Below are 13,273 nucleotides of genomic sequence, written 5' to 3' on the forward strand. Positions count from 1 at the left end.
TATATTTTTTCGAGACAGGGTTTCTCTGTGGCTTTGGAGCCTGTCCTGGAACTAGCTCTTGTAGACCAGGCTGGTCTCGAACTCACAGAGATCCGCCTGCCTCTGCCTCCCGAGTGCTAGGATTAAAGGCGTGCGCCACCACCGCCTGGCTTGTTTTATATTTTTTGTATGTTTGTTTGTTTTTTATTTTTCCTTTCTTCTGGGATCTCTTGGGAACTTGCACTGGCCAGAGGAAAATGGCTGGAAACAAACCTGGCAGACACCCGAGAACAGACCGCAATGTCTGTGGGGAAATCTCTTCCTAAATCCAGCAGTGACTGGCTTTATTCCTAAGGCCACCACCTAAACTTCCAGCTGTCCTTTGAACCTTTCTCTGCCTCAGTTTCCTCTTCTGTAACTGGGGAGGAAGATTTTCTAGGAGGAAGAATTTCTAGTTGTTGAAATTCCCATGAGACCTTCTCAAGGGATCACAGCACATGTGATTAAGAGTAGCTGTCCCAGTCCCAAGTTCAGCTAGTTCATCTTTCACCCCGACTTGCAGGGGCGGGCACAGTTCTCTGCAGACTTGCTCTCACTCTCCACACCACACCATGCCTAGGACAGTATTTAGCAGCTGATGAGTGCTTTAGGAATGGCACAGGTAAACATTTTATATTGATTTTGTAAAGTTTTTTTTTTCCAGCCAACACTCTTATGCTTAAGTAGAAAACAAAGCATTTTCCTCTCTTTACCTAGCTCCCTGACGGGAAGGGACCACAATTCAGTGGCTGGTGTGCATCCTTCCTGATATCTTGTAGGTTCACACACATAGTATTGGATGATTGAGACGGGGATGCTAGAGCCAGGCTATTGATATTTACCAACTGTGTGATGTTGAGCAGGTTAGGCACCTTGCCATCCCTTGGTAGCCCTGTGCATAAGTATCTGATCTCATCTCATTAGACCATGATGACAAATTAGAGGAGTTCATCTTTTAATGGTGCTAAGAGCAGCACTGGGGACATGGTCATTTCTGAAACAATTAAATAAATAGAAATAAACTTATTTGGATAGTTACACATCTCATTTAGATTTTATATTTTATATATATATATATATATATATATATAAAATTTTATAGAGCTTTTTATGTCAATACAGATTTATTTCCTAATACTTTTTAATGACTTCATAGAACTGTGTTGTATGAAAATACCTCAACTTACTTAACCATTTTCTGGCTAATGGACACTTCTGATGGCTCCAGCTGTTTCACTCTCTGATACAGTTTCAAAACCCTATAAATATATTCTGGCATAGTTCTGGAAATATTTCTGTAGTACAGACCCCATGAAGTAGAGTTGTTGAATCAGAAGATATATACATATAAAGTGTTCCTAGAAATTCTTGTTGTGAAATCACTACCCAATATAGTCACCCTGCCATATTCCTAGTGTGAATTCACTACCCAAGATAGTCACCCTGCCATTCCCCTAGTGTGGGTGTGAATGTAACCATCCCACACCTACACAAAACTGGCCGCATAAGAATTTATTTTTATATTTTTTTCCCATTCTGATAGTTAAAGAATATTTGTTGTGCTGTATGAATAGATTTGTTTTGGGGTGAAGAAACTACACCAACCTTGATCTAGAGTTCACTGGCCACTTGTGTAGTGTTGCATTGACGACAACCACACAGCTTGCGAGTGTGCGCTCAGCACCCCTCTGTCCCCACAGCCTGATGGAGTGCACCGCGGAGCATCCGACCATTGCCAAGTCAGTGGAGAACTTCGTGAGCTTGGTCAAAGGGCTGCTGGAGAAGCTGCTGGATTACCGGGGAGTGATGACAGATGAGAGCAAAGACAACCGCATGAGCTGCACAGTGAACCTGCTGGTGAGTGACTGCCGGGTCCCCATGGACCAGACTGGATCCGTCTCCTACTGCGGGCTAAGCTTGGATCTCACTCCTGCTCTTGGAAGAGAAGCAGGGCTAACTGCTGCGGAACGCAGACAAAGGCAGTTAAGATCCCAGCTCAGCATCTGTGCTCTGTGGCTTGAGGTTTTCTATGCCTTAGTTTCATTGTATTTGAAGCGGAAGGTGCACAGATCTCCTTTAAGGACTTCTTCTATCCCACAGAAGGAAGATAGCGTTACAGCTAGGGCATTTTACATGGGCCACCTGCCACTCCCAAAGCTCTGAAAACACAAACCCAGCCCCTCCAGCTCCGTTGGGTGGCCCCTCCCTATCCAATGTGGGCTCTTTTGTAACAGCTTAGATATTGCCATTGATTTTTCAGAATGCCAAAGGGACTTTAAAAGTCCTGACTACAGCAGAAAGGAATTCAATGCTAATAACTCCGCCAGGCCCGATTTACATGAAGAGCGGAGGAGAAGGGGTTTTCCAGTTTCTCTCTAAGGGAGGTCAGGGGATGGTTGAAGAAATTGGTCCTCATCAGCCAAGCCAGGACGTGTGCCTGGGACGGGGATATCCAAAGCAGAACTGCTGCTGTCAGCAGAGGTCATGCAGGTGGATACTGGCTGCACAGCCTGGGACAACCTGGGACAAGTCACCTGCTCTTCCCTAGGCCTCAGGAGCACATGGATGCTCATATCCCACAAGAGGCTGTTAGGTTGGCTCAAAATCTGTAAGGACTTGTTTTCAATTGTCACAAGACTAGGACCTCCAGTGGCAGAACCCAGGGCAACTACCAGTCTAAACGACCGCTAACTGGGAAAATGGCTCAGCAGTTAAGAGCACTTGTTGCTCTTCCAGAAGATCCAAGTCCAGTTCCCAACAGCCATGTCAGGCTGTACACAACTGCAAGTAACGTCAGCTCTATGGGGTCTGACACACTCTTATGGCTCCTATGGGCCCTGACACACTTGTGATATACACTCACACAGACACATAAGTTACAACAAATAAACAGCTCCTAAGAACCAGGCTTGGTGGAGTATACCTGTAATCCCAGGAGGCTAGCGTGGGAAGATGATGCACTGGAGACCAGCTTGGAGCTATATAGTGAGACCACCTAAAAAAACAAACACACCAAAAGGCAAATTGTTTTTTTAAACAAAAAGAAATAGCATCTACGCTGGCATTGGGGTATCGTCTCCTGGACACTGTCAAGTTTAAGTGCTTTAGCTATGAAATTGCATCACTCCAGAAGGTTCTGTGCCGTCAGAATTGGGGTAGGCTCTCGAGTGTCTGCCTTTAAGCCAGGCTGCCCTTTAAAGCAGACTGTCCCGGTCTTGGCAGCCTGCCGCTCAGCCCAGCAAATAGCTCCCTGCATCCCCTAATATGTGATGACTGAGACGCTTGCTCTGTCCCTTTACAGTCAGGGAAGTGACTTGCAGAGTAAAGCCTCCCAGTGAGGCTGTTGGGTGCATTCAGCAAAGTGAACTTCTTGCTCCCACCTGGGGCTCCCAGATGGTAAACAGCCATCTTTTCCTCATCCCCATTATCATATGCTCTTTCTCCAAAGCCCTACAAAGTAAAGCACTCAATACTGTTTTGATTTTCTCTCTCTCCAACTAGAATTTCTACAAAGATAACAACCGGGAGGAGATGTACATAAGGTAAGTTTGTTATCATAAACCTCGGCCTGTGAACCTCTCTGCTCAGTATCTATTGCTGCTCCTGCTGTCTCTGATGCAGTATTTAAACTTGGCCTCTTAACACCTGGCTCTTGGTGGTCTGATTCCTCTCAATTTCCCAAGACTTGGTGGCACCGTCTGTTCTATGGTCATCCCCACAAAACTGCCTGGAGCGCTCAGCCTGCCTGGTGTCCTCCTCTATGCATGTTCCTTACCATGTCATGTGAGCTGGGTGCTCATCTGCTTCTGCCATGGGACAGCATGGGAAATCCTCCTTAGCTCAGGCACTTGGTGAGCCCTTGGCAGGCTTGCTTTGAAGGGAAGAGACATGAGTGGTGAGACGGCTCCACAGGTAAAGGTGCTTGCTTCCACGTCCTTGAAGACCCCAGTCCACCCCTGGGGCCTACACAGGGGAAACAGAGAACTGGTTCTCTCAGGTTGTACTGTGACCTTCACACATGGGCTGTGACATATGTACACCCTTCTACACACATACCATACACATGTCCACACACATGGGCTGTGATACATGTACACCCCTCTACATACATTTCATACACATGTCCACACACATGTGCTGTGATACATGCACACTCCTCTACATACATTTCGTACACATGTACACCATTCTGCACACATACCTTACACATATATACACACATGTGCTGCGACACATGTACACCCTTCTACACATATACCATACACATGTCCACACACATGCTATGACACATGTACACCCTTCTGCACACATACCATACACATGTGCTCACACATGTGCTGTGACACACGCACACCCTTCTACACACATACCATACATATGTCCACACACATGTGCTATGACACATGTACACCATTCTGCACACATACCATACACATGTCCACACGCATGTGATGTGACACATGTATACCCATCTAGGCACATCCATACACATGTCAATACACATGTGCTGTGACACAGGTACACCCTTCTACATACATGTCATATACATGTACACACACAAAGTAGATGCAGTAAGAAAAAATAAATGAATGGAAGGGAGAAAAATACCACATGACGTGATGTTCCCTTCCTTCAAGGCGTTTACTAGATATTTAAGTTTATCATGAGAAGCTTTTCTGAGGACATCAGCCTGGAGCAAAAATACTCCTTTGTCAATTTTCTCAGAATCTCATTTTTCATGTAAAGAATCTATATTACTGTTATTTTTTTACTCATTATAAAAATAACACCGATTTTTCTTACCAAAACAAACCCTCATAAAATACAGACTAGCAAAATAAAACATAAAGTAAGTTTCTAAAATACATACATATTTTCAGACTTTTGTGCTTATACATACAACTAATACTGTGAATGTGCTATTTCTGCGTAGAGTTATATTGCTAATAATTTATTCCTTGTTTTTTTTACCTGACAAGATATATTTCAGCATCATTTGTAATGTAACCATAAAATTTCCTTTCTAGAATATGCTGTCATTTGCATAGCCAATCCTGTATTGTTGAACAGTTCCACAGTTTCAGGCATGTTTCTATAATAAATAGCAACAACGGGTTCTTGGCCACTGGCCTCTCTGTTCCTTCCTGTGTGTTCACAGCCCCGCATGTTCTGTCAAAAGCTGAGCCCGTATGTCTAAACTCCCTCTGCTCTTACCACCACAGTTAGGTTTTTATTTTAGTTCTTTTAGGTTCTTACTTACTTTAGTCTGGTTGGGCTGAGGAAAAAAGAATCACTCCACAGGCTTCCCTGAGCTTTGTAACACATGAAGCTTTGGGGTCTGCAGGGCCAGAACAGCCTTTTGGGATGGCTCAGTCCAATCATTGTTATGGCTCTTCTCTGTTAAAAAAAAAATGGTTCTGCCTTCTGCTCTGAGGATGAGATGGGAGACTAGGCTACATTGCCTTGTACAGACTTTCCTTTCTCCGAATTCTTCCCTCTTTTTCCCACTTCAGAAGAACAGATGGTTAGTCCCAGACCCCCACAGGCTTAGGGACACCATATTGCCTACTCCAGGCATTGCAGAGAGGCAACGGATGTTCTGGAAGCCTGCTCTGTTTGGCCGGTATAGTAGTTAAACACTTTCAATTGGTTGCCAACATTTATAAATCTAGAGACCTTATAAAAATCAGCAGCACTTTTTTCCTGAAAAGCTCAGAAGTCACCACAAAATTGTACCCTCCTTCCATTCTGACAGTTGTCCCCACGTGGGGTGGTGGTGGCCATTTGAGGTGTAGCTGTGGCTCTGTGAGTCTCTGTTCCCTAGGGTACCCCAGTCCAGCATGCAGAGGCATCTGACTCAGTAGCCCTGGTGGGCTCGTTAAAGCATCTTCTTGGGGCTGAATAGCAGACGGCTAAGCCCTCGAGTTAGCAAAGGAGAGGAAAGAGGAAGTCTTAGTTGGTTCAGGAGTTGCAATAGCAGGAGGAAGTCTCCTTGGGATACTTTCTTGGAGGGTGCTCTGAGCCCAGACATCAAGGCCGTCTAATGGGTGGTCAGTCAGGAAGCAATAAGATAGGATTGAGCCATGTATGCAGAATGGGTGTTTCCAAAGTCCAAACTCTATGTGGAGGCCATGTGTAATTTCCTTGATGACTGCTATCAGCAGAGCATGGTGGTTTGGGGAAGAGAGTGGAAAGAGCATTGCTGTGGATGTAAATATAGCATTTCTCCCTCTTTCTCGCTCCCTCTGTTCTAACACAGGCCTCAGTTTTTTCATCTTAATATCAAAGCTAGCAGGATGAGTTGAATCTTTCTGCCAAGGCCACCTCCCCACTTACCATCTACCCCAGCTCAATTGTCTGGATAGGAAACTTTCAGAAAGTACCGTGTGTTAGTCAGTGTGCATCACTGTGGGAGAACCTCTGAGAAAATGAACTTACAATAAAGTTTTATTTTGACTTTCTGGTTCAGAATCTTTAGTCTATTGTTACTTGGTATCGTTGAGTCTGAAATTGCATTTTACTGCCTGCTATAGCAAATGAGGAATCGGGCTGGAGAGATGGCTCAGAGGTTAAGAGCACTGGCTATTCTTCCAGAGGTCCTGAGTTCAATTCCCAGCAACCACATGGTGGCTCACAACCATCTGTAATGAGATCTGGAGCCCTCTTCTGATGTGCAGGTTTACATGCAAATAGAACACTGCATACATAATAAATACATCTTTAAAAAGTGATGAAAACCCATTAAAAAAGAAAGGAAGAAAGAAAGGAAGGAAGGCAGGCAGGCCAGGAGGTGGTGGTGCACATCTTTAATCCCAGCACTCAGGAGGCAGAGGCAGGTAGATCTCTGTGAGTTTGAAGCCAGCCTGGTCTACAAGAGTTAGTTTCAGGACAGGCTCCAAAGCTACAGAGAAACCCTGTCTCTAAAAACCAAATAATAATAATAATAATAATTATTATTATTATTTTAATAATAATAATAATAAATAAAAACAAATGAGGAATCAATTATCAACAGTTTATCAGGGCTTCTTTCCTTTGCGCTTGACTCTGTTCTTAGTTCCTTTCCATGGGATTTTCCTCAGGGTTCAGAACTGGAATGTCACTTGCAAAGCGACAGGAGGTAGGAATGCCAGAGTGTCCAAAAAGAAGATTCTCTCTGTGGACAGCTCGAGGCTCTCTATTCTTTCTCTTTCCCCTGTCCTTCTCTCTTGTATGCTCTATCAGAGCCCTCCAATGAGAGGACAGGAGCATCCCTTTATGACTGTCATGCCCAGGGACTCTTACAACGATCAAGCCAATACCCAGCTAGCACCCCAGCACTTCCTGGTCTTAGCAAGCACTTCCTGATAAGTCACTGTATTTCCTTCCTTTACTTCAGCGTCATATCACACTGGCCAGACCTTTCTATATCATACTGAATTCTGTCTGGGATATCCCCTAACTTCAGGGTCTTATAGTTTTTCATCACAATGTGGAAATCCCTAATGGACCCATGACATAAAGCTGTCATGAGGACACGATTATCCAAGGCCTTTAAAATACTTATCACAAACCTGGATATCACAATACACACCTGTAATCCCAGCATGTAGCAGGGTGTCATAGGAGGATCATGAGTTTGAAGTCAGCCAGGCCTACATAGTAAGTTCTAGGCTAGATAAGTTTGAAGCCAGCCTGGCCTACATAGTAAGTTCTAGGCTAGCCTGAGCTACATGCCAAGGCCTTGTTTCAGGATCGAAAGGGGAGAAGTCACTTAGCATAGTACCTGGTGCGCATTAAAGGTCCAACAAATGCCGGGTGCTATCATGACCTCCCGTGTAGAAGGCTGGCTAGCTGGGCTGGAGAACTCCCTGTGCAAGAGCCCGTCTGTTTTGTCTCACTCCTTCCTGTCCCTATTAGACGTCTAATCACCACATCTTCCAACTCCCTAAACAGATACCTGTATAAGCTCCGTGATCTTCACCTGGACTGCGACAATTATACAGAGGCTGCCTACACGCTCCTCCTCCACACCTGGCTTCTCAAGGTACTGTCCCAGGAAGACAGCCATGCTGAGATCCCCATAGAGTGCACACAGTAAATTGAAGAGTTTTTAAACAGAACGAAAGAAAGAAGGAAAGAAAGAAAGAAAGAAGAAGAAGAAGAAGAAGAAGAAGAAGAAGAAGAAGAAGAAGAAGAAGAAGAAGAAGAAGAAGAAGAAGGAAAAATGTCAAATGAATTCTCCTTTTGTTGGTGCCCCACCAAGCTCCCAACCTGGCAGCACAATTCTCTGTGCTATTTCTCCTGCACACGAGAGGTGCTGAGTGACCTTTACTTTCAATAATTGCAATAGTCCCCAGGACATGTGTTTTCAGTATTACATAGTATCCAATCTGTTGCCAAGGATAAGCCATTAGCATGCCCACTGAGCTGGTTTTCGTATCTAGAGAATGTTGCTGCAAAAGCAAAGAATTTGTTCCTTTGGCTTTTGAAGCACAGGGTCCATGTCTCATTATGGTTTAGAGAAAATCCCTACCAACTCCATACTGTGAAACCACTAGAAAGTCAAAGATGTCCAATTTAGCCAAAATCAGAATCACTGCACAAATGGAAATTACAGACAGCATCTGTCTGACTGCAGACAGATGGGACCCCAGGGAGGCCTGCAGAAGGTGTCTACAAAGCTTCATCTTGCTCCTCACCAGAGATGTCCTCATGGCTCGTGGTCACTGGCTCACCCTCTCTGTATTATATCATAAGGGCTGCTGGAGGGCAACCTCCAAGATGCTGAGGACACATATCCGTGATGCAGTTCCCCCAACGGAAACCTGAGTTTTCAAAGATGAGCTGAGAGAGAGAAAGAAGAGAAAGGACCAAACTCGGAGAGGGTGGTTTCTGCCTTTCATCTTGGGAAGACATCTGTCCTTGACTGCCACTTAGCTCTATTTTGCCTCCCTGTGTTCTCCCTGCAGTGGTCAGATGAACAGTGTGCATCTCAGGTCATGCAGACAGGCCACCAACATCCCCAGACACACCGGCAACTGAAGGAGACACTCTACGAGACCATTATCGGCTACTTTGATAAAGGAAAGGTAATTGGAACCTGTCCTCCTCACTACGTGGAGTCATTGGGAGGGACAGATCTCTCCTGTACTCTGTACTCAGTCCACCCTCAGGTCAAGCCAACTCTCATCTTCTGTTCGCTTCTTTCTGTCTTTTTTTCCACCTCTGATCAGCTACAAACCTCACTCATGGAGCTGCAACAGATCCTAAGCAGCTTCCCCGCTTCCTCTATTGCCCTGACAGAGCATCCACTGTGTAGAAAGCAAAGGGGCCATAAAACATACATGGGGACATGCCATTTATCTGTTCTTCTAGTTTTTCTGCTTCTGTGATAAACATTTTGCATTTTCAAATCATGACCCACCATCTATTGAATTGAAGTCAGGGCAGGAACTAAAGACAGGAGCCTGGTGGCAGGAACTATGGAATAACACAGCTTGCTGACTTGCCCCCCGGCTTATACTCAGCTAGCTTTCTTATACAGCTCGGTTACCACCTACCGAGGGACAGTGCTGCCCATAGTGGGCTGGGTCTTCCTATATCAATTAGGAGCCAAGACAAGGCCTCCTCAGGTCAGTCTGATGGAGGATAGTATTTAACTGAGTTTCCTTCTTTCCAGATGACTCTAGGTTGCGCCATGTTGGAAATACAAGCTAACCAAGGCACCCGTGGATAATCATTTCAATGACTCCCCGATTATGCTTAGAATTAATTACATAACTCTCCCCATGTGGGTCCCTAAACACCTCTCTCATCTCATCCTTGAGGAGGATGCTCTGTGTTGACCTCTTTCTAACACTTGAACCATTGCACTTACTTTGCACAGCTTGGAGCATCCCTACACAACTGTCCACTGGGAGACTGCATCTTTTTCCTCTTCAGGGTTTTAATTAGATGTCACAAGAGCATCCCTGACCACCTTCAGCACTCCTGCCCTGAGCCACCCTTCTCATTTCTTCAGAGAAAAGCGCTTGCTTCACTAGGGATTGACAGGGATTACTATCTTGGGCCTCACTTTGAAATGCCTAGATTGCAAAGACTTCTGCTCATCCACTGCTGGATATCTGGTGGCTACAACAGAACTTGACGTGCAGGAGTCAATGATATGTGTTGGGTAGACAGGCAGATTCGTGGGAGACATTCTGCTGTCAGTGGTATTTTCATCAAGGATTCTAGTAGGATTGCCCAGGAAATGGTGCAGACCAGCTGCTACCCAGCCACAATTCCCAGCAGACCTTCAGATGTGTCCAGCCTGAAGGCCGCCATCTGCCCTGTAGGCAGTACAGCACAGCACAGCACACCAACTTTATGCCTGGGCGTGTCATCCCTCATGTCTATCCACAGTTTCTCTTGGCCCCTCTGACATTCGAGTTCTCCTTCCACCATAGTGAGACACTAACAGCACCTGTTTCTTAGTTGTAAGATGAAAACTAGGTAGAGGAATGTCACAAACGTCAGCATGGCAGCGAGTGTGCAGCAGTGCCATCTTGTTAAACTGTGATTGCCATCATTGCTGCCTAGCTACGCCACTTCCTTTCTGAAGCCCTCCGTAAGCCCTCTGGCTCAGCTGTAGCCCTGCTTCCATGGGACTGGCAAGATCTCCCACCATCTATTGGGATACCACTGGACGCTTGGTGTAGGTCTGTACCGCCTCCTCAGCTCACTGCCTCTGTCTTGGTCTGCTCTTCCCACCTTCTCCCGAATGATCCAATGAGGTAATGTCTACAGAGGGCTTATAAATTCCTAAGGCTCAGCAGTTGGAAAAGACTGTCCTAGGATTTATGATTCTAAGCCTCTTGGGGAAAGAGACCCTGCGACCTCTTGAACTTCTTGCCCCACTAGCCATCAAATAAGAGCTTTCTATTTGTTTATTGCTGATTACATCAGTCCCACTGGGAGAGCCCCAAGAGGGGTAGGGTTTGTCTCCAGCTAGGAATTGACTCAGCCACCCTGTACTGAGCAAAGAAGAAAACAAGCACAGGTGCCCTGTGCTAAAAGCATTTGTAAAAAGGACTGCCAATCATTATCAGATCTCGCATGTTACCTTTTGGTATTGCACAGTAGCGAGGGTGGGGACAGGAGAACAGGATGGTGTCTCAGCTCACCCTGGAAGCCACTGCCATGGAAGCTTCTAGAATAAAACCTAAACTTGCTAGAACCACTCAGCTTTCCTTCCCTACAGACACACACAGTGGCCATCGCTCCATGAGTCTATCTTGACATCACCAGATATAATGCCTCACCAAACCCTACAGTTGCACTCAACTCCTTGTGCCTCAACTCTGATGCTCATAGGAACAGAAACGGTGCCTTCCTCCATTTTTGTACCTGTTCACTGACCACACAGATGGATGTCCATGCACTGTTCCCAGAACCCAGTCACTGTTCCATAACCAGTATGTGAAGCCCAGCAAGATCAATGACAGTCAGAGGCCCTCGAGGACTGGAGGAAATGCTAGACATCTGACTTCTGTCTGAACCCCTCTCTGGCTCTTAGAAATCTCTTAGCACATGGAGACCCCATTGCTTCTTCCTATTCCAGTACTGGTGGGAAGTTGGCAATGGTATCCCCTCCCCCCTCGTTTGCCCAACAGTGCCCTGGCCCAGCCAAGATCATTACCCAAGCTTCTTGTTCAGGGTAGAGCCTGCAGACGGGGGTCCTCCTGGCACATAAAGCATTTTTTATTCCACTCACTAAGCTGTCTGAGGTTTACTGCCATGGTTCCTCTGTGCCACACTTGGTTTTATTTATTTCTATGCTTGGATGCAGAGAGCACTTTGTTAGGAAGCTCACGATGAATTTTGGCAGCCTCCCTCTCTCCTCCCCTGCCGCCCCCAGCTTCTCCATTTAGGTGCACTTTCTGTTTTCAGCCCAGTGTGGAATGGCAATGGGGATCCTCAGAAACTGTCGAACTTCCGGCCAGCCCTGCCTCTCCCCACGCCTGGTTACAGAGCACACCGATGCCTCTGCAGTCCGAGATGGGGGATGATCTTGGCTTCTGGCTTAAAGTAGAGCAGCAGGAAAGTATGTGGACTTCTTTGTGTCCACGTTTTCAGTTTATGTTAAAGGCAGAGAAGACCCACTTCAAAATTTCTATGATGTTTTCATACTCTAGTACATTCCTACCTTCTGTTCACAACCACATCACCCCGTTAAGATGCGACATTGACCGGCAGAGGAGAAGATCAGAGACTGAACATTGGAACCCAACTCCAAACCCAGAAATGCTCTGGCCTCATTCCATTTGTTTACTTCACTGGGAGCCATTCCTCTCTAGCAGAGGATTCTGATGCCTCCCCTGCCTAACCCGCACCCTGTGGAAGTGAGGGACTCAGGGAGTGATCATAAGTCTCCAAGCACTTACAAAGCAGCAAATGGAGCTGCGCCCAATGAGGTCAGCCTCCAAGACCACTCCTGTTGGGCAGGTGAACCTCCATTTCTCATCTGGAATATGAAGATGCTGCTAGTGACCTCTCTTCAGGTGCTTAGAAAGAAGCAGAGAGCATTGAAACAGCCTGCTCCATTATTCTTTGAAGGAGCAGGAGGAGAAACCAGGGAAAGGTTATACTACCACCAAGTCCCAGGCTCACTCTGTGTCAGCGCGAGGGCTGGGTTAAGAGGATGTCTGCGGTACAACTCTAGTGGGCCACGGCTAGGCTCAAGTCTCTGGAAAAGCTGAGACACCGCTAACCTTTGTCTCCGTGATGCCCCTGCAGATGTGGGAAGAGGCTATCAGCCTGTGCAAGGAACTAGCAGAACAGTATGAGATGGAGATCTTTGACTACGAGCTGCTCAGCCAGAACCTGGTAAGGCTTCCCCTGAAAGCCACCTGCCCAGGGGCCTGTGCACAGGGCTCACTCATCTCAGAGACAGGCAGAGAAAGAAGGACGGAGAAGGACCTGAGTGTGGCCAGGGGGAACATCACCCTTCCATTGTTAGGTGGAGCCGCAGCTGCCACAGCTGCTGCACGCCCAATAAATGTTCTGTTACATTTGCCGTAAAAGTTCCACGAATCACCAAACCAATTAAATAAAAGCACAACTTTGTGCTTTTCGGTGAACAGATAAATCACATTAACATGCTCCCCATCTGGCTGGTCCCATTAGCATGTCGACGTTTGGGACGTGGTGTGTGTGGGGGGGAATAAGAAGTAAAGGGACCAATCTCCACCGCCTGCACTGCAGAGGCCAGGAATTAACAGGGAGTTGGCCT

The 13,273-nt window shown here is 46.2% G+C and overlaps 1 protein-coding gene across 1 annotated transcript in view; it reads left to right on the forward strand.

The window, feature by feature from the left end:
* The window catches only part of Dock2 (dedicator of cytokinesis 2), a 414,772-nt gene that overhangs the window by 362,263 nt on the left and 39,236 nt on the right, over nucleotides 1-13,273 (forward strand). The window contains exons 35-39 of the mRNA XM_038325610.1: nucleotides 1,719-1,875; nucleotides 3,520-3,560; nucleotides 7,954-8,044; nucleotides 8,970-9,089; nucleotides 12,778-12,867. Coding sequence (XP_038181538.1) covers nucleotides 1,719-1,875; nucleotides 3,520-3,560; nucleotides 7,954-8,044; nucleotides 8,970-9,089; nucleotides 12,778-12,867 — 499 coding nt within the window. The remainder of the gene's footprint in view (nucleotides 1-1,718; nucleotides 1,876-3,519; nucleotides 3,561-7,953; nucleotides 8,045-8,969; nucleotides 9,090-12,777; nucleotides 12,868-13,273) is intronic.

Source organism: Arvicola amphibius, chromosome 4, assembly GCF_903992535.2.
Source record: "Arvicola amphibius chromosome 4, mArvAmp1.2, whole genome shotgun sequence".
In the NCBI taxonomy this organism is placed as follows: Eukaryota; Metazoa; Chordata; class Mammalia; order Rodentia; family Cricetidae; genus Arvicola; species Arvicola amphibius.